General features: G+C 39.7%; 1 protein-coding gene across 1 annotated transcript in view; it reads right to left on the reverse strand.

Annotated features, from left to right (window-relative positions):
- The window catches only part of LOC127662987 (X-linked interleukin-1 receptor accessory protein-like 2), a 422,943-nt gene that overhangs the window by 324,848 nt on the left and 70,519 nt on the right, over window positions 1-27,576 (reverse strand). Inside the window, exon 2 of the mRNA XM_052154354.1 lies at window positions 22,463-22,560. Within this exon, the coding sequence (XP_052010314.1) occupies window positions 22,463-22,544 (82 nt within the window). The 5' untranslated portion in view covers window positions 22,545-22,560. The remainder of the gene's footprint in view (window positions 1-22,462; window positions 22,561-27,576) is intronic.

Here is a 27,576-nt window from a genome sequence, read left to right on the forward strand (position 1 = left end):
AAAAGACTTAATGTCAAATACTCCACAATAATTTCAGACTTCCTCATCTGATGTGGAGAGACCAGCTTGTCTGAGCGTAGCCTTTAGGAGGCGGATCTCAAGTCTGGCCTTGGTTTGCTGCAGTTTGGTCAGAGTCAGTTGTTCCTCTGCCAGACGAAGCTGTGCTTCTGCCCTTTCAGTCTCTTTTTGCAGAAGTGCCTTGTAATCATCATCTTTGTTTGATGAAGGGCGCTTCAAGCCTTTCCTCTGAGATCCTGTGGCAACTACCACTGGCTCAACCAATGAGGATCCAGCTTCTTCCACAGGAACAGAGCTGAGATTCAATATAAATGCGCTCTCTGGATCAGCCTCAGGAGGAACTGGCAGATTCTCCTCCTCCTCCTCAATCCAAGGCTCGCCATCCCCTACAACACCTTGAATACCATGGAGAGCTTGTGACTTCTCACCTCCAATGATGTCGAGGACCACATCTGTGTAATCTCCCCTCTTAAATGGCTTGTTGCCTGTTTGTGGGTTTTTGGCTTCAGCATGGTCCTTTGTTGGCCTGGCCTTAAGATTCTTCCACCGCAATTTGATTTGGTCTGTGGTCCTCCTCTGGCCAGACCCTATGGCATTCACATTTTCTGTGATTAAAATCCAAACATCATTTTTCTTTTTTTTGGTATCCTTAGCAGAATTAAAACTTCCCACTATTGTTCCATAATGGCACCGAACACCCTCTAGTAGTGCATTGGTTTCAGCAGCAGTGAAGTTACAGCTTCTTGAGTCCATGGTTCCGTTACTTTACTATAGTGAACATTGTTCATCAATTATAGGCCTTGGGTCCAATTGCCTCAATTGAACACAAGCCAAAACTGATCAGTTGTAATAGGTGTGTTTGAAAAGACCAACTACACAGCCATATAAATCAGCCTTTCTCAGAGGATTCACAGAGAGACAGTGAAATGGCAGGTGTTGTCCACCGCCACCACCACTTTGCCAGGAGAGGATACCGTCAAAGGGTGTATGTTGAACGTACCAAGCCACTGGAGCAATACACCACTGAGGAGCAGTATGTCCGGTTTCGCTTTGGGAAGGCTGATATAGAGTACCTTGTGAACCTTCTCAGGCCAAAACTTCAACACAGAACCCAAAGGAGTCACGGTCTGTCTGTGGAAGACCAGATCCTCATTGCTCTCCGATTTTATGCATGTGGGACTTTCTATCAAGTTGTTGGTGACTATATGGGAGTGGTGAAATCAGCTGTGTGTGATGTGGTGAGAGATGTGTCAATCGCACTGGCCAGCCTGGTCAATGAATTTGTTTCTTTTCCAAAGGACAACCAGATTGCCCAGGCCAAGCGCAGCTTTTTTCTTTTGGGGAATATGCCCAATACTATTGGAGCAATCGACTGCACACATGTGCATATACAAGCACCTCGTGAGAATGAATGGGAGTTTATAAACAGAAAGGGAGGCACAGCATCAATGTCCAACTTGTGTGTGATGCTGACCTCATCATCACCAACTGCGTTGTCAAGTGGCCTGGGTCTGTCCATGATGCACGCATCCTGAGGGAGAGCGCTCTATATAGAGACCTCCAAACCAACCGACCGGATGGCATAATATTAGGAGACAGTGCCTACCCACTCCTACCATGGCTGATGACTCCTTTTCTAACAGCAAATACACCGGCAAGAGGCACACTTCAACACTGCTCATTGCAGAGCAAGATGTGCAATTGAGCGTTTAAATGGAGTTCTTAAGAGGCGCTTTGCATGCCTTAACTACCTGAGAGCGGAACCACAGAAAGCATGCAACATAACCCTTGCCTGTATTGTCCTGCACAACATCGCTACTAAGCGCAATGTCCCTCTCTGTGCTGACAATGATGCACCTGAGCCCCTTGGAGAGCCTAACCAACCTCCTGCATTCTGCCAGAACGAGCAAACAGGACGTGCAACAAGGGATGCAATAGTTAGACACTATTTCTGATTTGGATTTGTTTTGGATTTCAAAAATCAGTGATTGCCATTCTTTGTATTTTTTTTGGTTATTCTGTAATCATTGCATGCATCACTAATAAATATTCTAAAAACAAAAATATTTTCGATTGTGATGAATATATATATCAATTAGTGACAGAATAAAATGTATTGTTTTTGGTCAATTTTGACAGCTGTTTGGGGGATTATTTTATGAGGCCAAACTCTTTCTATTTTGCTGTAGGCCTATACTGAAAGGCTGAATACGTTAAAGCCTACCTAATCACTGCAGCCTGACGGATGAACAAATAAAATTAAAACCTTATGAATAAATAGGATATCTTGTAAGATACTGCATGATCCAAATATAGTATTATTTGATACATTTTTAAAGTTTTCATTACATTTTGGGCATGAAATCCACGCTGAATCCACCCTTCTGATGGGATCAGTTTAATCCAGATTTTTTGGATCAAAGTGATCCAAATCCTACAAAAAAGTTCTGAAAAACCCAAACTAAAGGTTTGATCCGGATCAAAACCAAGATTGGATTACGTGATCTAATCCGATTATGTAATCCGTTTTTTCTTTTGAAAAACCCATTTTCAAGATTTGATCCAATCCGTTATCCAAAATCCTAGTGGATTACTTTTGAAAAACCGGGCCCTGGAGTTGTTAAGAATGGGTCTGGAAGAGGATGTGTGTCTATATCAGCCGCGGGCCGTGTATTTTTAGTCTAGGCCTTCAGAGCGATTCATGCCATTAAGAAAACACAGTTTCACAATGACTAAGACACTGTATGCCCATCATACATTAGGTGGCAGTCAACTAATATTACCAAATGACATTTTAAAAGCATCCATGCACGAAAGCCAGATCCAAGGAGGCCTAATACCAAGAAAAAGCCTTCTAATAATACTTGTGATTTAAAATTTGCTTGAAAAAAAAATTGTTTCGTCAGGGTACACGGTTACTTTTCAAAACTTTATCTGACACTGAATGCTCAAGCAGCCTAATTTACACTTAGAAAACTCCTGATGTTGCTATAACAATGCAAAAAGCAACAGACTCACCTGCTGCTTCGGCTAAGGAGCATGGCTTCAGGTATGCAATTTGTGAAACAGTTGTCATACTTTCCTTGTAAACATAGAGGAATAAATTATGATTGGATAAACATTAATTTTTTTCTATTCATTTGTAGATAAATTAGGAGTGGAAAGAGTTGAAAATACATATGTCTCCATATGCGGTAAGGAGGATGGTTTGAGTATGGCCTAAGAATCTCCAAGGATCACAGCTGGAGAATTGCAGAAATTAGTTGGGTCTTGGGGTCAGAATGTCTCCAAAACTACAATAAGACGTCATCTATATCACCACAAGTTGACTTCAGAGGATAAACTGATGCCAACTCCAACCATAAGACATGGGATGCTTCATATTCCATTACCTGAACCTTGGTCTTAGGATACACCTCACCGAAATTCCCGGCCAGGTAGAAACTGAGATGAACCTCACTGATCTCTGCCTGCATCACCTCGGTCTAATGATGGACTACACTCTTGAAATAGACTATCAATTAATTGCCAACAAAACCCTTCATCAGACAATTGCATCTAAGTGAACTTCTGCAGTTAATCCAGGATGAACTTCAAAGACATTAGTCATTAATCTTACAGTTCTTACAAAATATTAAATATTTAAGTTATTTTTCTCCACTAACCAACATCTTATGGAGTTTTGTGTTCCTTGCCACAGTTGCCTTCAGCTGCTCACTGGGGTAATAAATACAATTATTATCGAATTACTTATTTTTATACACAATTCACAATCATATTTTATCAAACTACACAATGATGACTGAAGACATTATAGATATTACAGTTTTCTGTTAATGCATGATCTTCTGTAAAGCTGCTTTGAAATGATGTGTGGTGTGAAAGACGCTATACAAATTGACAAGTTGTTTGGGAGGTTTTCAAGAAAAAAGCCTCTGTTCTCATCCAACCAGTGTTGTAGTCAAGACCACCTAAACCGAGACCAAGTCAAGACCAGAGTGTATCAAGACCGAGACAAGACCAAGATTTAAGGGGTTGGGACCAAGTTAAGACCAAGGCAGGGCGAGACCAAGTCAAGACCAAGACCAGACCAGTGCGAGTCTCACACTGCATGACACACTTACGATAAAATGTGGAACATGCAAACCATAGGCACTCGACAAATTGATCTGAAAGATCCACATACCCATAAAACAGCCACAGAAAACAATTCAACTCTTTTATTGTCATATATATTTGTGTGTGTGTGTGTGTGTGTGTGTGTGTGTGTGTGTGTGTGAGTGTGTATTTATCACTTTGTTGGGACCAAATGTCCCCATAAGGATAGTAAAACCCGAAATTTTTGACCTTGTGGGGACATTTTGTCAGTCCCCATGAGGAAAACAGCTTATAAATCATACTAAATTATGTTTTTTGAAAATGTAAAAATGCAGAAAGTTTTCTGTGAGGGTTAGGTTTAGGGGTAGGGTTAGGTTTAGGGGATAGAATATAAAGTTTGTACAGTATAAAAACCATTATGTCTATGGAAAGTCCCCATAAAACATGGAAACACTACGTGTGTGTGTGTGTGTGTGTGTGTGTGTGTGTGTGTGTGTGTGTGTGTGTGTGTGTGTGTGTGTGTATGTGTGAGCGTGTATTTATCACTTTGTGGGGACCAAATGTCCCCATAAAGATAGTAAAACCCGCAATTTTTGACCTTGTGGGGACATTTTGTCGGTCCCCATGAGGAAAACAGCTTATAAATCATACTAAATTATGTTTTTTGAAAATGTAAAAATGCAGAAAGTTTTCTGTGAGGGTTAGGTTTAGGGGTAGGATTAGGTTTAGGGGATAGAATATAAAGTTTATACAGTATAAAAACCATTATGTCTATGGAAAGTCCCCATAAAACATGGAAACACAACATGAGTGTGTGTGTGTGTGTGTGTGGAAACGAAATTTTTGACCTTTTTTTTAAATTTGACCCCATGAGGAAAACAGCTTATAAATCATACTAAATTATGTTTTTTGAAAATGTAAAAATGCAGAAAGTTTTCTGTGAGGGTTAGGTTTAGGGGTAGGGTTAGGCTTAGGGGATAGAATATAAAGTCTGTACAGTATAAAAACCATTATGTCTATGGAAAGTCCCCATAAAACATGGAAACACAACATGTGTGTGTGTGTGTGTGTGTGTGTGTGTGTGTGTGTGTGTGTGAGCATGTATTTATCACTTTGTGGGGACCAAATGTCCCCATAAGGATAGTAAAACCTGAAATGTTTGACCTTGTGGGGACATTTTGTCGGTCCCCATGAGGAAAACAGCTTATAAATCATACTAAATTATGTTTTTTGAAAATGTAAAAATGCAGAATGTTTTCTGTGAGGGTTAGGTTTAGGGGTAGGGTTAGGTTTAGGGGATAGAATATAAAGTCTGTACAGTATAAAAACCATTATGTCTATGGAAAGTCCCCATAAAACATGGAATCACAACATGTTGTGTGTGTGTCAATGTACCATGAGAAATGTCTTAATAAAATAACAAAAAGGCATGGCAGAGGTAAATTTTATGTATGTGAATGTTGCTTTGTTTTCTGTGAGCAAACAAATACAAACACAAAGGAGCTGAAATCAACTTAACCATCTTTATTCGACACTCCTTTTCTAAGTTTTACCATCCACCTAAAACAATAACATTTTGTGCAAGCATCACATGAGGTTTTCTGGATGATTCTTCCTCTAGAAACCATCATTAAGTACAGAATATATCAAACAATTATTCAATAATTAAGTCTTGAAAAGTATACTGTACTTTTTACTGTCAAAAAATACTTTCTGATAACAATTAAAAGATATCCTCACATCTCATATAAGTCTATATTTTGAAATAAATTACAATATTTCTGTTAGCAGCAACACGCTGTGGACAAATAATTAACTTGCATTTCAATCTTGAACTGTTCGCACATCTAGACTGATCCCTAAAATTAAATCTCCTAAGGGTGACACAGTTTCTGATCCGGAAGAAATTAATAACATTTTTATAAAATACTATTCGGATCTTTATTCTTCAGAATGTAACAAAAAAATTTGGACTGGCTCAAACCCCTTTGATCAACTAATTTTCCCGAGTGTTAACGATGGCTCTGCAATCGATTTGGGCAGGCCTGTATCTACCACAGAAGTACAAGAGGCAATTAATTCTCTTCAGAATGGCAAATCTACTCTTCTACAAAGAGTATATAATGAGGTCTTTCTTTCAGGCCGGATCCCAACAACCATGTCTGAGGCATCTACTGTATTTCATTGTTGCTTAAGAAAGATAAAGATCCACTACTTTGCAGTAGCTACATGCCAATTTCATTGTTAAATGTGGACTTTAAAATTCTTTCTAAGGTTCTTGCCCTTCGCCTTCAGCAAGTGATGCCTGCTGTTATTTCCCCTGACCAGACAGGTTTTATGAATGGGAGACACTCTTTTTATAATACCAGAAGAATTTTTATACAATCCTTTCTCCAAGCTCTGACACTGCCAAGGTTTTATTGTCCTGCAATTTTGAGAAGGCATTTGACAGGGTCGAGTGGGAGTACTTGTTTTTTATTTTAAATAAATTTGGTTTCAGCTCCAATTTTATATCATGGATTTGATTATTATACTCCTCCCCCGTAGCATCTGTGCACACCAATGCAACACATTCTAGGGCCTTTCCCCTTCATTGAGGCACACGCCAAGGTTGCCCTCTTTCGCCTCTATTATTTCCCTTCGCTATTGAGCCACTGGCCATTTGGTTGCAAAGTGAGGAAAAGTTTGAGGGCATTACCCGGTTTGAAACCTCTTATAAACTGTCCCTTTATGCAGATGACCTTCTTTTATATATAGCTAACCCCATTTCATCATTACCACCAATCCTCAAGATTTTTTAAACATTTGGCAAATTCTCTGGTTACAAATTGAATCGTCAAAAGAGTGAATTATTCCCTATCAATTTAACAGCTGAGATGCTTTCCAAACATCCTTTCCCTTTTAAGTGGGCTCAGGAAGAATTTAGATATCTAGGCGTATTCATCACTAAGTCAGTTACAGCAATCTTTAGAAAAAAAAAATAATTCTTTAATTGAGGTTTATAAGGCAGATATAGAGAGGTGGTCCTCTCTTCCAGTATCGTTAATTAACCGTATTAACTTGGTTAAAATGACAATTTTGCCAAAATCATTACATCTCTTTCAGCATATACCCATTTTCATTAACAAGTCATTTTTTTGTCACTCTAAATCAGACAACTAACTCTTTTTGTGGGGCGGCAAGTGTACATGCGGCAGTTTGATGCAATGCAAGAATCTTCATAGCGTACACTGCACCAATGCCAGACTAGCCAAAATATACCCAAACAGAAGCGACATTTGCAATAGGTGCAGACAATCTCCTGCCAATCACACTCATGTTCTGGTCCTGTCTAGGACTGACTGAGTTTTGGTCTAAAATATTTGAGACTTTTGAAAAAACCTTTAAAATATCAGCCACTCCAAACCCTTTTACAGCTCTGTTTGGAATTCCTTCTAATTCTAATTCACCTACAAAAAATACAAGCGGCTGTTGCTTTCACCACCAGTGCCAGGAGGCTTATACACTTTACGTGGAAACATACATCCCCTCCTTCATATGATAGATGAATAAAATAAATTCTCTTTTGTTTAAAGCTGGAAAAAATCTGTTTTTCTTTTATAAAACATAGAAACCTTTGTTAAATTATATTGATACCATTGATCTGTCACTTGAAAATACAGATAATTTTTTTCTATTTTATCGTATTGTACATTTATTGTATAATTTAACTACATTTATAAGTATTGTTATCGTTATTTGTACTTTGTACTTAAAAACGCAAGTAACATAGGTACGCTGTATAATGAGGTCACAGATGCCAAAAGCACTAATTGGATAATGAAAAACCAACAATTCTGTGTCTTTTCCAATTTGTAGATTTGTTCTTGCAAATTAATTCTTGCAATGGCACAGTAAATACATTTTTAGTTATTTATTTATTTACTGTATATTCTGGAAATAAAGTCGCACCGGGTCAAAATCGTGTTGTTGATGGAGAGAAAAAAACACATAAGTCTCACTGACAGAGGTTGGATCCGGCAGGCACTAGGACCCGAGAGCAGCTGCCCGGCCTTCATTCACTGTTTCAGATGTCAAACACTCAGTGAAGATTACAGTAAGTACCTCAGAATCTAAACATCGTATCATGGAATCGTATGTAACAGTTTCTCATATACTCAGAGAAAAGGGACAAGTAAGCCACATCTGTTCATAACATCTGTAACTCTATGTTGTGCACAAATAAACAGCTTTTAGTCTTTGAGTAAAATAATACACCTGTTGTATTCTATTCAGTGTGATGATGAAGCATCATTTCGTGGGCATGTGAGGAGTTTGACAGCGGACTAGAATTTGTTATTTTATGTTATGTTATGATGGACAAAATATTTAAACTGGTTGCATAAAATACTTTGTAATGGCAATATACTGAATTGGCAACTTTAAAACTCTTCTACTGTCTCTATGCTTCACTAAAATACCGGGAAACATTTTTATTTATTTATTTTGAGAAATTTTATCATTTTCCATGGCACACCTGACAATCTTTTACGGCACACTAGTGGGCACAGTGGTTGGGAAACACTGGTTTAGGTAGCCAGATTTTATTACATCTCTCAGACAGTCACAGTTTCTTCTCCTGTCTCCCTCATTCACAGTCTTGGAGTGCGTGTGAAGGGGGTGGCAGGGTTCTACAGTGCGAGTATTTCACTCGTATTTGCTCCTAAAAATAGGTATGTGCGAACCAGAAAAATCATTTACGAGCACAGTGTGCGATTAAATATTACAACCTAACGTAACCCCTCCCCCTCCCCTCACAGAGTTTTCTGTGACGACGCAGTCCAGTCAGAGTAAAGTGAACAACACTGGAAAAAGGTATCTGATTAGGTTATAAGTTAATGTACACACATCGCTAAAAATGAAGCCCATAAAATTGTATTTTAAGAGACGAAGAGAAAGAGGAATCCGGCGAGGTGGATTCGCACGGTTCAACTACTGAAGTCTCTTCACAGGTTTTACCTGAGGCGGCTAACGTTAGGGATGCTGAGAACAACGTTAGCGCAGCTACCGTGGCCTCCACTGTCACTTCAACATCCACTGTAGCCGGTGGAGGGAGAACATATAGATTTAATTTAAACTGGCTTAAAATGTTCCCATGGCTAGAGCTTGAAAACAACATCATGTTCAGCAAATAATGTAGAGGGCAGAAACAGGCGGGCAACTCATCCTTTGCGTCAGGAAACACGCATCTGAAAAGAGATAGCGTAGCGAAACACAACATCTCGCGGCGGCATATCCAGTGGAGAGATCTGTACCTGTTGAGACAGGAGAAACCATCAGGCACGGTGTCAGCAGCCTTGAGGAGGCAAGTGCTGCTGTCTGAGGAGGAGAAGAGGCGGCAGCTGAAAATTAAGTTAAACATTGCATGCTTCATTGTGAAAGAAGAAGAACTGTTCGTCAAATTTGGACCGCTTATCAGACTCCACCACAAAAACGGAGTTGACATTAATCCCACATACGACAATGATGTAAGATGTGCGGAGATGATCGTTCAAATTGCTGACATAATGAGAGAGAGCCTGTCAGCAAAGCTAAAAGCAGCGAAATATCTTGCCGTTCTAATAGACGGAGACACTGATATATCTAACACCGAATGCGAGATTGTCTACGTATGCTTGTTGGAGGATGGGAAGCCAGTCAATCTCCTGGACGGACAACAGGCCCTTGAGCACTCCCATCCATTGGTAAGTTGTTCCTCTTTATAGGCTTTATTCTTGTGTAAAGTTTAATCATTATTCATAATGGAGATTATTTAGTTTGTCAGAAATACTTTTGTATAATTTTTTTTGGTGTTGTCATTCGAGGTGTTTTGGATGCCACCAAGGCCACATTTCGTACTGTTTGCCCAGAGGAGGAAGGAGGGTCATGGATGAAGAAGTGCATCTCCTTCGGGGCAGATGGTGCCTCCGTGAACATGGGCCACCGTGGGGGAGTGATTGCCCACCTGCAGAGAGAGGCAGGGGGGCATATAATCCCAATCCACTGTATGCCACATAGGTTTGTAACTAATAAATTCTCTATGATTTAGTTTTATTTGCTTGCAGAGAAATGTCTCCATTGGGATAGTAAAATGTACAATTTTTGACCTTGTGGATGTCCGTCCCCATGAGGAAAACAGCTTATAAATCATACTAAAAGATGTTTTTTGAAAATGTAAAAATGCAGAAAGGTTTAGGTTTAGGGGATAGAATATAAAGTTTGTACAGTATAAAAACTATTGTCTATGGAAAGTCCCCATAAAACATGGAAACACAACGTGTGTGTGTGTGTGAGAGAGAGAGAGAGAGAGAGAGAGAGAGAGAGAGAGAGAGAGAGAGAGAGAGTGTGTGTGTGTGTGTGTGTGTCTGTGTGCGTGCTTTGCCAAGTACTGGAATGGAAAATACCACACAATTATTGTTTTTTGTTGGCACAAGAGACAGGGGGGAAGGAGACGGTGAATTGTTTGGAAGATTCTGTTCTGACCTTCACAGACTAGAGCTGGCAATACTGACCATTCAGAAGAAAGAGCCAAAGGTGTCTGTCGTGTACGATCTTCTGAATCTAATATGGAAGACGTATCACTTCAGCGGAAAATCAAAACGAGAGCTCTATGTTCTCAGGCAAGAGCTCGGTGTGGATATTTGCACACCGTCTAGCGTCAAGGGAACTCGCTGGATCCTCCATGTCCACAGAGCCCTCAAAGTGTTCCTACGGTATGAACAAGACAAGGACCTTGCCACTGACGAAGGCCAGTACTCCGTTGTTCTGCAGCACATGGAGCACCTGGCCATAGCATCAACAACAGCGAAAGTTAAAGGGCTGGAAAAGAAGGTCAGTTTTACACATGAAATGTGATACCACACTAGTTTTAGAAAATAGGTTCAAGACTCTGAACTTTCAGAATCAAGTAATTGACAGGTGACAGTTTATTTATTCACTACTTAACAGATAAAGCGGGAAATGGAGAATGCACTTTTTTGTGTATTTTGCCAATTTCTGTCAGACATGTTTGAGGAGCTATCCTCACTTAGCCACACCCTGCAAAGGAATGACCTGATCCTCCCCAAGCCACATCAGAGTTGAGGAGGACAGTGACCAGACTGGAAGCACTAAAGCTTAGGGCAAAGACAGGAGGAATGCTGGAGAAGATCCAGGTGTGTTAGGATGAGGGCTTGTTAGGATGTAAGAGAAATCAATGATTAAGACGATGTCTTAATTCTCAGTGTGAGAATTCAATGTATTCATTGCCCAATAGAACGATTTGAGGATAAGGAGGGAAATTCAGAGGAGAAGTAATAAAAAATGTTTTATTGGATACAGAAAAATGGCTAGACATTTCATTGGTGTGTTGGTGTCATGTGTGTGTGATATTTCTGTTAAAGGGGATAACACTGAAGGGGAATCTGAAAGGCTTTACGGACCTCACCACTCCCCAGCTGAAGCAGCACATGGAGGAGGTCATCAACATCGGTGTGGATGATCTCAAAGCCAGGTTTGGTGGTTTGCTGAAGGATGAGGGTGTCCAGACCCCAGTGGAGTCTTTCAGAGTGCTGAACCCTGACACATGGCCAGAAGACCAGGCCAGCCTTCTCACCTTTGGTGATGATGGTGTGGCATACCTGATGAAGCATTTCAAGGAGCCTCTAGAGAGGTAAGAATTTATTTGACCCTGCATTGCCATATGAGACAATGTTATGTTTGCATATTCGCAAACTCACTTGCTCTGTTCAATTCTGCAGATCGGGGTGCAACATGGCTGCAATCCAGGATGAGTGGCAGGGTCTGAAAATCCTGGTCAGCCACAATTTCAAGGACAAGTCCTACAGTGGCCTGTGGGAGACCATGTTGACAAAGGACCCCTACAGGCATGATTACAAGGTAGACTAACAGTGCTGATTTATGTATGATATTCTTCTATGGTTGGTTTTGATAAGTTAATGGAAAGAGTTTAAATTAAATTGAAAGATATCTTTTCCCTAGAACATAGTGGAGTTGGTGCATATTATGCTGGTGCTGCCAATTTCAGCCTCCCAGTGTGAGCGAGGCTTCTCTGCACAGAACCGGATTAAGAATTCGACAAGAAGCTGCATTGGGGTCTCCACCACCGAAGACCTGATGAGGATCAGCCTGGAGGGGCCTTCTGTCGAGGAGTTCGATCCCACTCCTGCTGTGGACCGCTGGCTGACCTCTAAGCGTTCCAGACACCCAACATACAAAAGCAGCTGGACAACTGATATCCTTTGTGTCTAGTAGGCATGGGTCAATGCGTGATTTTGGTGGTATGTGCTGTTCCACAGATGGGTGTTCCTTAGTACACACACACACTCATACACACAGTATAAATAAATATGTAATAAATTGTTTGTTAATAAACTCTGTTACATTTTTCACTGTGCTCTTAAATTTCTTTGTGTGCTCCTAAATTTTCTCATTTAGGAGCGCATGTACTCCTTGGGAAAAAGGTTAGCGTAGAGCCCTGGGTGGGAGGGGTGACAGCCGTTTAAAGTAAAAAAATATTCAAATTAGAAATGAGTCATGTTATTGCTTGCATTTGAAGCAGGAAGATTTACATCCAATCACAGTAATGATGTTAACAAATAAATCAGACAACGCACAGGACATTTTTTGATATCTTGTGGTCTTGACTGGTCTTGAAATATAATCCAGAGTCGTCTTTGTCTGAGACCGAGACAAGACTGAGTAAAAATGCAGTCAATTCCGAGACGAGACCTTCAAAAAGTGGCAAGACCGATCTTGAGTACTACAACACTGCATCCAACAACAAACTCAATCATCCTCCATTTGTAAGACACTACTGAAACTTCAAATGGAACCATGTTCTATGGTCAGAAGTAAAAAAAAAAATAGAGCTTTTTGCAGCAAACACCAGAGATTGATTTGGTGCACACAAAGAGGTAGACATATGGAGAAAAAAAAACATGCCCACGGTTAAATATTTTTGTGGGTCTTTAATGTTCGTGGGCTGTTTTTCTGTTAGAGGTCCTGGACATCTTGTTCGGATACATGGCATCATGGACTCTATCACATAACAACAGATACTAAATCAAAACCTGACTGCCTCTGCCAGAAAGCTTAAAATGGGCCGTGGTTGGAACTTTCAACAGGACAATGATCGAAAACGCACATCAAAATCAACCCAAAAATGACCACAAAATCATGGTTCTGCCATGGCCATCCCAGTTCCCTGACCTGAACCCCAGAGAAAACCTGTGGGGTGATCTGAAGAGGAGAGTCTACTAGCGTGGACCTTCTGTATGGAGGAATGTTCTCAGATCCTGTGCGACATATGTGTTCTCCAATCTCATTAGGCATTATAGGAGAAGACTCAAAGCTGTTATTTCAGCAAAGGGAGGTTGCACAAAGTATTGAATGCAGGGTGTCAATAATTGTGCCACACAATATTTGACAAAATATAAATAAATACATATTATTTATATATATATATATATATATATATATATATATATATATATATATATGTAACTTGTGTTGTGTTTGCAATTGTTTGATATCATTTAAAGGACAGATTTTTGTGAATATTTTTAATGAAAGATCAAAAGGATAAACAATAAAGTACTATTACATATTTACCAAAGGTGCCAATATTAGTGGAGGGCACAGTGCATATACTATATACAGTATATGAACTGTTGTCTTTCAATTCAAATATTTAATCTCTGTAATGAACTGGCCATAGAGACGGTGTTAGGATCCATGTGCTAGAAGTTTATTAGAACACAAGCAAACAATCCAAATCGGCAGGCAAATAGAGGTAGTCATTATGCAGGCGGTATAATCCAATAAACCAAAAAGACAGTCCAACAAGGCAAACAAAACAAAGGGGTATACAAAATGCAGTAAATCCAGGAAAACTGGCAATGGTCATAACAATTAAACAATCAGCAATAGCAATGGAAAAACGCTTGGTAAGGCTGGGTAAGCTGGCAATACTTGGCAACATGACAATGGAAACAGAATGATATTTATATAGTTCAGACAGTAAGTCACCAAAGAAGAAATGGTACAGTGTTAGTATTCGGGAGAGGGCTCCCTCTGGTAGTTGGTAGGAGGGGTAACAAACTTGGATGTTACAATCTCAATTAATCACATGATTTTTAAGGAATACTGAAATTTGGCCCTACATGTAATTATTTTCCTGTCAAAATGTTAGAAATGAAAACAAAACCTTCCACAGTATAAAGACAGAAATGCACTAAAATAGCACCAGTTCATGTAGCATTTACTCTTGTGTTGTGTTATTTGGGCAAGAACTTTTGTAAGGGATCAAATTACCCCAGACATTTGAAAATAAAATGAATTACTCAAATTCAAAATGGAATTTGCTTTTATGTCATGCCTACTGTGTCCCATTTGACCAATCTTTTTACACAAAGGCCATGTACAGCTATATTCGATTGTCAGTTCAGCTTAGTGCTTAATTCCGTACTGTACACACAGTTCTATAACAGTGACAACTGCATTCTTCTTCAGAGCAACCTCCAGAAAAATTTGGTTCTGTACATATTGCATGGAATTTTTTTAAAATGCGGTTGTCTCTACCCAATTTTGCAATTGTGAAGACTGACAAGTGATAACCATAGCAACGCTTCAGCGTCTCGCTCCTGTGATCAAGAAACATGAATGACACCAGCTTAATCGGTTTTGTGTTTGCTGTTTTTGAGAAAGTCAAAAAGATCTAGGATGGTATGAGGGTGAGTAAATGATGAGAGAGTTTTCATTTTTGGGTGAACTATCCCTCAGCTGGAAAAGCTAGTTCCCCTCTGGCTATATAGCATGAATATAATGGTAATAGTATCTCTATATATACAGTATATATTGTATATACATTATATACAGACAGACAGACAGACAGACTAAAATGTATCGCTTCCTTAACATCACTGTGCTTGAGTTATTGTGTTTTTTCTAACAATTCCTGCCAAAGGCAATTACCATAGTTCAAATAGAGATGGAGGCCAGCCTTATACAAATGTCACATTGACTGCAACTCATGTTCCACAAATGTAAAGAAGAATTAGAAGATAATTAAAATAGCTCTACATAGCGATGAACTCAGTATTCAAGGGACACCTTGTTTTGCTCATTGATAACAGATTACCATACAATTCTTGCACCCAAAAGCCCATCGCACTGGTTTAGAGAGAAGAAAGTGAATTTTTTGAAGTCGAGCATGACTTCAGGCAATACATTCAGCTGGGCTGGTTTTGCAACACTTTAGTCGTGTTGTTTCTCTAAACAAAAAGAAAATACTGTACTCACCGTCATGGACATTGCAGTAGGTTAATGTTGGATGAATGCTTTTAAAGGTTACAGTTAAACTTCTAACGCATGATGGTCCTTAAACAAAACACTGTAGCTAAATACTTTGATTAGGATAGTGATTTCAGTCAATACATCGGCCTAAAATGAAATACTAGAGACACTAGAACAACAATAACTTTTATTTCCTTTCTCAAAAATCACAAGTAAAATAAAAATAAAAACTTGAAAGACCAGGGTACTAGTCCTGAAGAGCGAGTCAACATGAAAGCCAACTGTGCTTTAGCCACTACGCCACCACGCCACCACCATCCCCCCCAAGAAGGGGATTTGTTTTCTGCAGAAGAAAAAAGTAAAATACATCTGAGATAACATGAGGGTGAGTAAATGAACAGAGAATTTTCATTTTTGGGTAAACAATCCCTTTAATGTACCAGTACCTTTTCCTTTTGATACTTAAGAACATTTGAAAAGAAGTACTCTTGAACATTTACTCAAGTAGAAATTTAAAAGGAGTCATTTTACTTTACTGGAGTAATATTTCATCAGGGCGGCTGTGCAGCGGGTTATCCAATAATCGCAGGAATGGCGGTTCAATTCCCGGCCTACACAACTCAACATGCCGAAGTGTCCTTGGGCAAGACACTGAACCCCAAGTTTCTCCCAATGGCAGGCTAGTGCCTTGTATGGCAGCTCTGCCATTATTGGTGTGTGAATGGGTGAATGTGATGCAGTTGATAGAGAGCTTCAAAAAAAAATTATAGAAATATAAAAATAATGTGGATATATAGCTCAGATAATTCAGTTGTGGTGGAATTCGATGAGAAAAAATTTGATTTTGCATTGAAAATTCAGACTTTGATCGCAGACTTTGGTATCTTGACAAACCTGAGCACAGTTTGAAACATGGTTGTGATCACTTCTGAAACTCCAGAGAAGACACATGTGAGATTACTCGTGTCTTTTTCTTTAAGAAGCAGGAAACTTAGCTACTTGCCCTCCTTTTCATCTCAATGCTGTGTAGGAAAAACAACTGAAATTTTAAAAAAGATCTAATGTTTATTTTTCTCATAAAAATCTTTTTTTAAAGGATTTGTATTTATTCCTTTTAGTAAGGGTTTATTAAACTTGATGAATCTTTGACAAGTTCAAGGATAACTGGGCAGGTACACACCAAAACTACCTGCTTAACAAGGCTCCAACATCATTACTTATACACTCAATAAATACCTATAATACACATCCATAAATTAACATCACATAGTGCTGCTTTCTAATTGTCAAAAAATTATTTAAATGTTGCCTTGAATTTTATCTTGATTTCACTCATTAAGGGAACCACAGTGCTCTATGAGCAATTTCAATGGAAATTTCAATGGAAATTTCTTGGTTGGAAGTGTTTTTTTTCATAATTTTTTATTTTTTTTTTAATAAAGGAATTTCATAAAATTCGTCATAAAAGAGTTCTAAGCCAAGAACCAAACAACACAGTTTTGAGGTGAATCACAACATTGTTAACATTGATTTGAAGCAAAAATTTATATGAAAATTGGAAAAAAGACAAAAGTACAAAATTGTGAACTTAACGTCTTTCATGAGCAAATTAATTACAATCCCATGAAGCATTGCAAGTGATGTAATTAAATTAAAAACTATGGAGAAAAATAAAACTATTAATTTAAAGATGCTTATTATCAATATAGAAACAATATAATTTTAGTGTCTTCTTGTTATGGTGAGATCAAGTCAAGATGGTGCCGCAGATGTCAGCCTCTGTGTGGAGCCCTTGTTTTTGTTTGTTTGTCCTGTGTTTAGTCATTTTTTTCCAATCAGTTTTACCAGGGACGATCTTTTCCCGGTTTTGAACTATTCTGACATTGTGCTGGACATTTTAGTCAGAGGTGCAGCTATGTTGTTTAAGCACGCTATGAGACGTAAGCGAGGGAATAGAGCAGGTGCGCTGGTCAAACTTCAACAGCGCGGCTTTCGAACAGCGATGCCGAGTATTCATCTAGCAAATCTTTACTCTCTTCCTAACAAAACGGATGGACTATATCTCCTCACCTGTACAAACATGGACTTTTCGAACTCTGCTGCCTTGTGCTTGAAAGAAACCTGGCTGAGTGAAGCTATTCCGTACAGCGTGTTACATTTGGCGAGCTTTCAGCTGTTCAGAGCGGATCGCATTGCTGAGTTAACAGGGAAACCGAGAGGTGGTGGAACATGCTTTTACATCAATGAAAGTTGTTGTACAGATGTAACAACATTAATGAAGATGTGCTGTCCTAATTTGGAAGCGCTCTATCAACTTTAAGCCTTTCTACTCGCCGCGGTTGTTTTCTTTGTTTATTCCGGTGAGTGTTTATATTCCTCCACACCTGTGCGTGAATGCAGCGCTGCAACAGATAGCTGATCAGATCACAGACACAGAACAACAATACCCAGACTCATTTATTAAGCTAACCTCACCCATGAACTGCCAAAATGCAGACAGCATATCACATGCCCCACCAGAGACAGAAATACACTGGATCATTGCTACACAACAATAAGGAAGCATATCGCTCTGTCTCTCTGATCACTGTCTGGTTCATCTCCTTCCAACCTACAGGCAGAAACTAAAATCAGCTAAAACTGTAGTAAAGACTGTAAAGAGCATTATTTAACATACAACAATGACAAACCATGATTTACAGCATAAATCAGGCAGCTTCGTCAGTCCACACAGGATGCTTATAGAAGTGGGGATAAAATCTTGTACAATCAGCCCAGGAACACACTAAATAAGGAAATCAGAGTGGTTAAAATAAACTACTCTGATAAGCTGAAAAATAAGTTTTCAGCTAATGACCCTGCATCAGTGTGGAGAAGCCTAAAAGACTTTACTAACTTCAAGACACCATTCCCCATCACTGTAGGGCACCAACAACTGGCTGATGACTTGAATGTGTTTTACAGTAAATTTGAAAGGCCCAGTCTCACACCCCACACCCGCTCTGACCTTCACTTCACAAACATCAACACCTCTTGCAATCCCCCTCCTACTACTCAACCTGCACTTAAGATCTGTGAAGAGGAGGTGTGCTGTGTCTTCCGAAAACAAAAGACAAGGAAAGCACAGGGGGTGTTTCACCCATTCTCTAAAATCCTGTGCTGACCAGCTGGCCCCCATCTTCACACAGATCTTCAATAGATCACTGGAGCAGTGTGAAGTTCCTTGTTTCTTCAAATGCTCCACCATCAATACTGTCCAAAAGAAACTCAAAATCACAGGACTTGACATCTGACATCTATTGTCATGAAGTCATTTGAGAGACAGCTGGCCCACCTGAAGGACATCACTGGACCCTTTCTAGATCCATTTCAATTTTCTTATCGAGCAAGCAGGTCTGGTGGATGATACAGTCAACATGGAATGGCATCAAATTCTGCAACATCTGGACAGACTAGGGAAATATGAAAGTATCCTTTTTGTGGACTTCAGTTCAGCTTTCAACACCATCCTCCCAGCTATTCTCAAGACTAAATTACACCAACTCTCTGTTCCCACGTCTATCTGTTAGTGGATCACCAGTTTTACGACGGAGAGGCAGCAGTTAGTGACACAGGGAAAATTCACTTCCAGCATCATCACTGGTGCCCCCCAGGGATGTGTGCTCTCCCCACTACTCTTCTCCCTGTATACAAAAGACTGCACCTACAAAGACCCCTCTGTCAAGCTCCTGAAGTTTGCAGACGACACTACTTTCATCGGCCTCATCCAAGATGACAATGAGTCTGTATACAGAAGGATGGTTAAACGGTTGGCTCACTGGTGCAGTCAAAACAATCTGGAGCTTAACACACTCAAAACAGTGGAGATGATAGTGGACTTTAGGAGGAACACTCCAACATTCTAAACAGCAATGTGTCAGCAGTGGAGTCATTCAGGTTCCTGGGCACTACCATCTCACAGGACCTGAAGTAGGAAATCCACATTGACTCCACGTGAAAAAGGTCCAGCAGAGGTTGTACTTCCTTCACCAGCTGAGGAAGTTCAACCTGCCACAGGCGCTGTTGATACAGTTTTACTAAGCAGTCATTGAGTCTGTCCTCTGCACTTCAGTAACTGTGAAATGGAAGACTACGAAGGACAGTCCGGTCTGCTGAGAGGATTATTGGTTGCCCCCTACGCTCCCTTCAAGAGCTGTACACTTCCAGAATGAGGAAAAGGGCTGGAAAAATCAAAGGAGAGAGCAAAATCAGGAGCATGAAACAACTTAGGTCTCGTGCCCAAGTGAATCCCCAGATACCGTACCTCCACCCATCCAACTGCACACTTCTTGGGGTTTGCCATGAGTCACGCCCATCACAGCAACCTCAGAAACATCCTTAGATGCTGCATATGCCGCTGCCAATCATTACTGTAAATAATTAAGTAATTCAGATAGGAAGTGGCATACGAGTCTGAGGACTGGGTCCATAAGACACTGAAACGTAGCTGGGGCCCCAAACAAACGGTGTGGAGAAGGCAGTTTTCTCACGGGACATTGGTGTTAAGCGGATCTGCCAATAACCCTTCATTAAATCCAGTGTCGTGAACCCTGTGGAGGATTGCGGGGCCTCTCAAACTGCAAATAACAGGGGTTCAAGTCAATTATTCCAATCCCTAAGCATCTTCATGCACAACTTACGAATCATGTTTTAAGGGTTTGATTAAACCGTTCGACTAAGCAGTCAGTTTGTGGATGGTGCACACTTGTCCAAATAAATTTAATACCCAATAATCTGTACAGCTTGCGTAGTGTATGTGACATGAAAGTAGTGCCTTGGTCAGTGAAGATTACCTACTGTACTCAATCCCCACTCAAGAGATAATTCTGAAGAGTGCCTCCGCAACACTACATGCTGAAATATTGCATAGAGGCACTACTTCCGGATATTGCGTTGCATAGTACCAGACCAAAGCATTGTCCACGTGCCATCCGCTCTAATGATCCATGCCAATTCTCTTAAAGGGGGCCTTGATCAAAGATAGCGGGCGCAAAGGTGCCCTTGGGGTAGCCAGCTGACATTCACAGCAAGCCACACACCACCTGCGAACATCTCCGTGAATGCCCATCCAATAAAAATGGGCCATTAGACAGTTTAGCGTTTATCTCACCCTAAGTGATCACCCATCGGATTATGATGAGCAATCTGGATTAACATTTCCTGATGGCTCTATGGTTCAACAATTGGGTTGTATCCTCTTTTGTCTGAGCACCCTGCATCACTCGATACATTTATAACAGAAAACTATGGATATTAGAGTGCGATGTCTGGCTGATGACTTGAATTGGTCGAAGGCGTGCCTAAGGGTCTTGTCTCACGTCTGCTCCAAAGGGAAATCCCCAGCAGAGAATCCTCTAAGGGCAGGGGGTTCACCCTCCCTTACATCATTGGAACGTATGCGATAAACTACTCCAGTACCACCAGGTTGATCACAGCCCAACACCGCTTTGCTCAGCCAGCAACCATCTCCAGCAGCTGCTGGGCGAAGGCAAACGAGCGGTCAATCTTGCCAATGGTCAGCATGCAGAAGTGTTGGCGCTGTTCCTCGGGTGTCCGGCCGACCCATTGCAGGATGGCTTTCCTCAAGTCAGCGTATACCAGGAGGTTCTCAAATGCTGTGCCACAATTTGGGCTTCCCCGGACAATAGTGGTATTAAACGGATCACCCACTGGGTGCTCAGCCAACCGCAGGCCCCCGCCATCCACTCAGAGAGCTCCAGGAAGGCCTTTTATTTTATGTCATCTATATGTATTATTTTATATTATCAATATTATGTATATTAACCCCTGAGGTCCATTCAAAATAGCCAGGGGATCTGTGGACCCTAGTTTGAGAAACTCAATAATAGCATAGGTTACTGCTAACATAACACAGCAGCACAACAAATAAGCTCTTGCAAACCAGCGTCTAACACATGACATCAAGCACATTAAAACACAGGAAGCACTTTTTTCTTTTTGGTGGCACAGAAAATCATATATTCCAAACTCTGAAATCTCACGCTGGGTGAGAAACTGACAATTTGAGATTGCCTCTATGTTTTTACCGCCCACATAAATGCCCGTTTGGTGCTGATAACATAATTGCTCAGCGCACACTAGCACCTACAGACAAACACACACCCGCAACCACATACAAACACACACACACACGCACACAGTGCACCAGGAAAAAACACTGGATTATAGAATACTGCATGTGTAAAGAATAGGCTCTCTCCTCAAAGAAAAAAAAAGTGTAACAGAGATTTCATAAAAAAATATTTTGATCTCATTTGTATTTGTAGGTATACTAGCACATATAGCTTAACATACGTTTCAATAGGCACTGAAACATTCAATATCAGCATGTTGACAGCATCTAAAACATAAACCATTTTCCATATGTACAACTTCAGAAACATACAAATACATGCGAATCAGTAAATGAGTGAAACGCATCAATGTAACACTGTAACATCAGCTGTGTTTAATATAATTTCATATTTGTTTTGATGATAATTCAATTCAGCCATAAAAAGAAAGCAAGCAACCAAAATGACTTTACTCTTTCTAGGTCAATCTGGATTTCATTTCAAAATAAATTTGTTTAGTTCTAGAAACTTTTGTCCGACCAGTCTTCAGAGGATTCAAAAACATTTGTACCTCTGTAAAGTTGTGCATATGTACAACTGTTTACGTTATAGATGGTGCCATTGCATTGATATTTTACGTTGCAATGTACAAAAAACTAAGTGTACGAATACACTTTATATACATAGATCTATGAGTATGAATGTGATCAGCCTGGAATCAGACACCAGTAGCATATAGCATATCTTATAATGAATCTATTTTACAGCATAAATATGAATAATAAAAATTTCGCCAAACTGCATCTACATGTCCATCATTCCAAGATTCTGAACAAAACCAAGAAGAGTGTAACCACAATGCTTAAATCAAGCTATCCAGCAGGTGCTCTCGGTCAGAAACATGGCTGTGGATGCCGTACCTGAGTTCCTCTTGGAGATGTATCTGAGGTTGATAGAGGCCACTGAACTGATGAAGAGGAGCATGCAAGCGGTAAGCTTCATCTTCAGACTTCTGCAGCTACAAGAAACCAGAGGATCAGAGTGAGAACAGGTCACACAATGAGCCCTGTTAAATATGAAACATTCAGTTTCACCAGTCCCCCAATAGAGCAGCTCCCTTAAGACCCATTGGAAGAAATGGACAAAACCTCTTCTGAACCTAATGCTTGTATACTGTGTTGGACTGTCATTTCCAAGTATCCTCAGTATTACGTATCTTAAATATTAAAGAAATCTCTTTTTAAAATTTAAGACAGCTGAGACAGACAGTATAATTAAATAAAATGTTCAATAGTTACTGTAAATACACTAAACACAAACTTTTTTTATCAGATTATAATGAACATTACAAGGTCATATTCAAAAATGTGTAACGTTGACTGTAGAGTTTAGTTTGTACACATTTTGCCTATACTGTTTTTCTTTTCTTCTGACTAAATACTACTCATTTAGTCATTTTATGAGATGACAAGCTTATGTGAAAAAACAACATATTCCTATCATTCCCTGTGGCAGCACAACAATTATTAAAATTCATTGCATTAATTACACACCTAATGCACATCATTTGCTCTTCATTATTTTGTCTGAATAATAAAACAAGTATAAAAAGTACAAACTACTCATACTGTGTTCGTCAGCAAGTACAAAAGAAAGAAACATGAAAAAAAAATAAACTAGAAATGTTAGTTTATGTTATTTTATTGCCCAAAATTACATTGTAATTACGGGTTACACATTTATAAGTATGAACTTCCCAGGAGGACTTGAGGGAAGAAATACAGTAGTGTGGATGGTTGTGTGCAGTGATTCTTTAAAGTGAGCAAAAGAAAGCAGGATTAAGCCAGAGTAAATGACTTTTTGTAAATGACATTTACAAAAATTTAAGAGATTTAAGAAGAAACAAGCTTCATATCTTCTCTTTTAGACAAATAAAATAATTCCTTTTGATGGCAAATGGGTATTGAAATTAAATATCCCACATTATAAAATGGTTACATTTCTCTCTCTCTCTCTCTCTCTCAATTCAATTCAATTGAGCTTTATTGGCATGACTGTGTAAAATAGCACAATATTGCCAAAGCAATAGTAATATACAAACATATATGTAGATAAATAAAAGTGAACAATAAAAAAACAAAACAAAAAAAAAAACATTTCCATATTATGCATAAATATATCACAATAAAAAAATAAAAAAATAAATAAATAAATAAATATATATATATATATATATATATATATATATATATATATATACAATAACAAAAATAAGTATAGAGAGCAGTTTAATGGAACGGAGGGTTCAGCCCTTGTCCCTCATATGATGGCAGGAAGACACATACTGCGCTGCCAGCTGAACACACACTTCTTTCTCTCCCAAAATATAACACAGTTTGTTTATGAGGCTCGCTTGTTGAAATTGAGGTACAATCTGTGCTATTTGTGTGAAGTAGGCGTCTCTGATGTTTTTATACTTGCTGCACTCAGTGAGGAAGTGCAGCTCGTCCTCTACGGCCCCATCAGTGCAGTGTGGACACAGTCTGAGCTCTCTCTCTCTCCAACTCTGCCTGTGTCGGCCCGTCTCCACACACAGACTGTGCTCACTAATGCCATACTTTGTCAGGAGCTTTCTCTGACCATAATTACTGATTTCAGTCAGGTATGGTGCCAATTTATAATCGGACTTTATTTTGTTGAAATATTTTAATTTATTTAGTTGTGTGACCTTTATCTGCCAATCGTGTATGTATTCTTCTTTGGTTATTTTCCTATTTCTTTTACTTTTGAGTGTCTGAATTGAATTGATGAATTCAGTTGGTGTTTTTCCACTAAATGTAGCATGGGGTCGCTCTCTGTGTGTCCTGCCCTGTATCTGAGAGCGCAGTGATGGTAACTCTCTGTCTCGCGCGTCTGATAGATGGAACCAGAACTTCACGGCTCTCTTCTGGATTTCAGAGAGCAGAGGGAATCTGCCTAATTCTGCCCGGCAACCCAGGCTTGGAGCGTTTCTGTGAGTTCCCAGGATGTTCTTGCAGAACTCAAGGTGGAAAATTTCAGCGGGGTTTGGTCCCAGGATTCGTAATTTAGTTTAAATTTGGGGCCCCAGATTTCACAGCCGTAAAGAAGGATGGGTTTTATGATGCTGTCAAAGATTTTCAGCCACAGTTTAATGGGTGGGTTAAATTTGAACAGGGGTTTTCTTATACTGTAATAAGCCCTACGTGCTTTATCAGTCAGATCTTTTATTGCAGTGTCAAATTTTCCAGAAGCTGAGATTGTCAGACCCAAATAATTATAACAGGTGACATGATTAAGAATTGTTCCCCAAGTGTAAATTTGTATTTCTTGTCAGTAAGGCGAGGTTTTTTCTGAAAGATCATGATTTTAGACTTGTCCATGTTGATGGGTAAGGCCCAGTCGCTGCTGTACTGGTCCAGAAGCGAGAGGCTGTGGTGCAGACCCTCTTCATGAGGAGACAGCATCAGAAGATCGTCAGCGTACAGGAGGCTTCTGATCTCTCTGTCCTCGAGGGTCAGACCGGGACAAGAGGACTTCTCCAGTATTGATGCCAGTTCATTAATATAGATATTAAATAGAGTCGGGCTGAGGCTGCAGCCTTGACGGACTCCTTTAGTTTGGCTGAAATAATCAGTACGTTTGTCATTAATCTTAACCCCGCATTGGTTCCCATTGTATATGTCCTTTATGATGTCATATGTCCTTCCTCCTATTCCACTTTGGATTAGTTTTAGGAAAAGTCCATTATGCCATACCGAATCAAAGGCTTTTTAAAATCAATGAAGCAGCCAAATATTTTCCCTTGTTTTGTTTGTTGGACGTGTTTTTGTATGAGTGTGTGGAGTGTGTAAATGTGATTTGATGTTCTCTGTTTAGGCATAAATCCAATTTGACAATTGTTAAGGATCTTGTGTTCTTGAATGAACTGAACTAATCTGTCATTGATGATGGAGCAGAAGAGTTTGCCCAGGTTGCTGCTCACTGTGATGCCCCTATAGTTATTTGGGTCGTACTTCTCACCCTGTTTAAAGATTGGTGTAATCAAATTTTCTTTCCATATCTCAGGAAAGTGTCCTGCTTTTAATAAAAGATTGAATAATTTGAGAATTGCATCTTTCAGTTTGGGGCTGCTGTGTTTCAGCATCTCATTTGATATTAAATCCACGCCACAGGATTTTTTCGTTTTTAGGGATTTCATCTTGTCTGTCAGTTCATTTAGTAATATGGGCTGGTCTAGATGGTTTAGCTGGTCTTTTACAGTGCGCTCCAGGGTATATAGTTGGGAGGTCAGATGTTTTTGGGTGAGGGTTAGTTTGTTTTGTGAATAGAGTTTTCCAAAATGTTCGGTCCAGATGTTTGGGTCATAGATGGGAATGTGTTTAGGTTCTTTTGATTTATCTAATTTACTCCATAATTCCCAAAAAGAATTCTGATCTACTGCCTCCTCAATCTTATTAAGCTTTGCTTTCATGTGATCAGCTTTTTTCTGTATTAGAAGTGACTTGTATGTTTTGAGGGTTTGCTGATATTTGTCTCGTGTTTGTTGGTTTGCAGGGTCTCTGTGTTTTATATTTGATAATGATCTTAATTCTTTTCTTAATTTTTGGCACTCTTTATCAAACCAACCAACTTTAGCAATTTCTTTCTTACATCTATAATTTTTTCTTTTTCTCAGGGCTTTTCTGACCACTGTAGAAAATATTTCGTTTAATTGATGAGTTGCTAAATTGATAGTTTTCTTCTCTTCACTAAATGAAGTAGACAGAAATGAATCTATCATGTTCTGGACCTGAGTGCTGTGGAGCTGGGCTTCATACTGGGCAGGACTGTCTTTACCCCATATAAACGTGGAGGGAGGGGTGCAGTTTAACCTTGGGAACTGAAGGCCAGAGATTCACGGATCTGTTCAGACTGAGGACTGTGTGGCTGTGGTCTGATAATGGCAGCTGTGGCATTACTGTGAAATAGTTGACTTTACTGTGGTCTACATCAGTGATGGCGTAATCTACTGCGCTGCTGCCGAGATGTGAGCAGTAGGTGAACCGACCCAGAGAATCTCCCTTTGTTCTGCCGTTAGCGATATACAGGCCCAGGCTTTTGCAGAGCTGCAGGACTTGTTTTCCGTGCCTGTTTATCGTGTTGTCATAATTCTGACGTGCCTTCGTAAAGTGTTTCCATTGATATATATGTGAGTTATTAATATATTTGTCTCCATCTGTGGTAATGTAATCTGCTTCCTTCCCCGTTCTAGCGTTCAGATCCCCCATTAACAGAACCGATCCTAGAGCTTGAAAGTAAACGATCTCTGACTGTAGGGTTGGGAAGATGTCTTCATTATAATAAGGAGACTCGTATGGGGGGATGTATGTGGCACACAGGTACAAGTCCTCATCTAAACACAGAAGCTCTTTTTGAAGTTTTAACCAAATATGTGTTTTCCCTTTTTTCACAGGCTGAATATAGTGCCACAAATGATCTTTAAACCAAACTATGATTTCTCCTGAATCTCTTCCGTTTTTAATGTTAGGCTGTTTGATTGAAGGGATTCGTAGCTCTCTGTAGTTTGGAGGAGTGCAGATTTTGGAGTCTAAACGACACCATGTCTCAAGTAATATAATTATGTCTCTCTCTCTCTCTCTCTCTCTCTCTCTCTCTCTCTCTCTCTCTCATGAGTGTGATGCTCATGAAAGACTCATTAAATGTGTAGAATACCAACACTCAAGTAAAAACTCTCCAGAAAAACATTACACTAAATACAACAAAACACTTTGGGAAATCTAGCCACCCATTTATTTGGAAAATATAGGAGATTCCAATGGAAAGCCAAAATTGACACACTTTTAATTTCAATGCTGATTAAATACAGTGTGGAGGCGGGGGCTGATTAAATACAGTGTGGAGGCGGGGGCCGTGCTGATGTGAGTGAAGCGGGGGAGGTGAGTGGTGAATGATTTCCACCTGTGCTTAACACCTGTCTTGTATTTCAGTGAGGAGTGACAGGAGCTTTTAAAGA

Source organism: Xyrauchen texanus, chromosome 23 (genome assembly GCF_025860055.1).
Source record: "Xyrauchen texanus isolate HMW12.3.18 chromosome 23, RBS_HiC_50CHRs, whole genome shotgun sequence".
In the NCBI taxonomy this organism is placed as follows: domain Eukaryota; kingdom Metazoa; phylum Chordata; class Actinopteri; order Cypriniformes; family Catostomidae; genus Xyrauchen; species Xyrauchen texanus.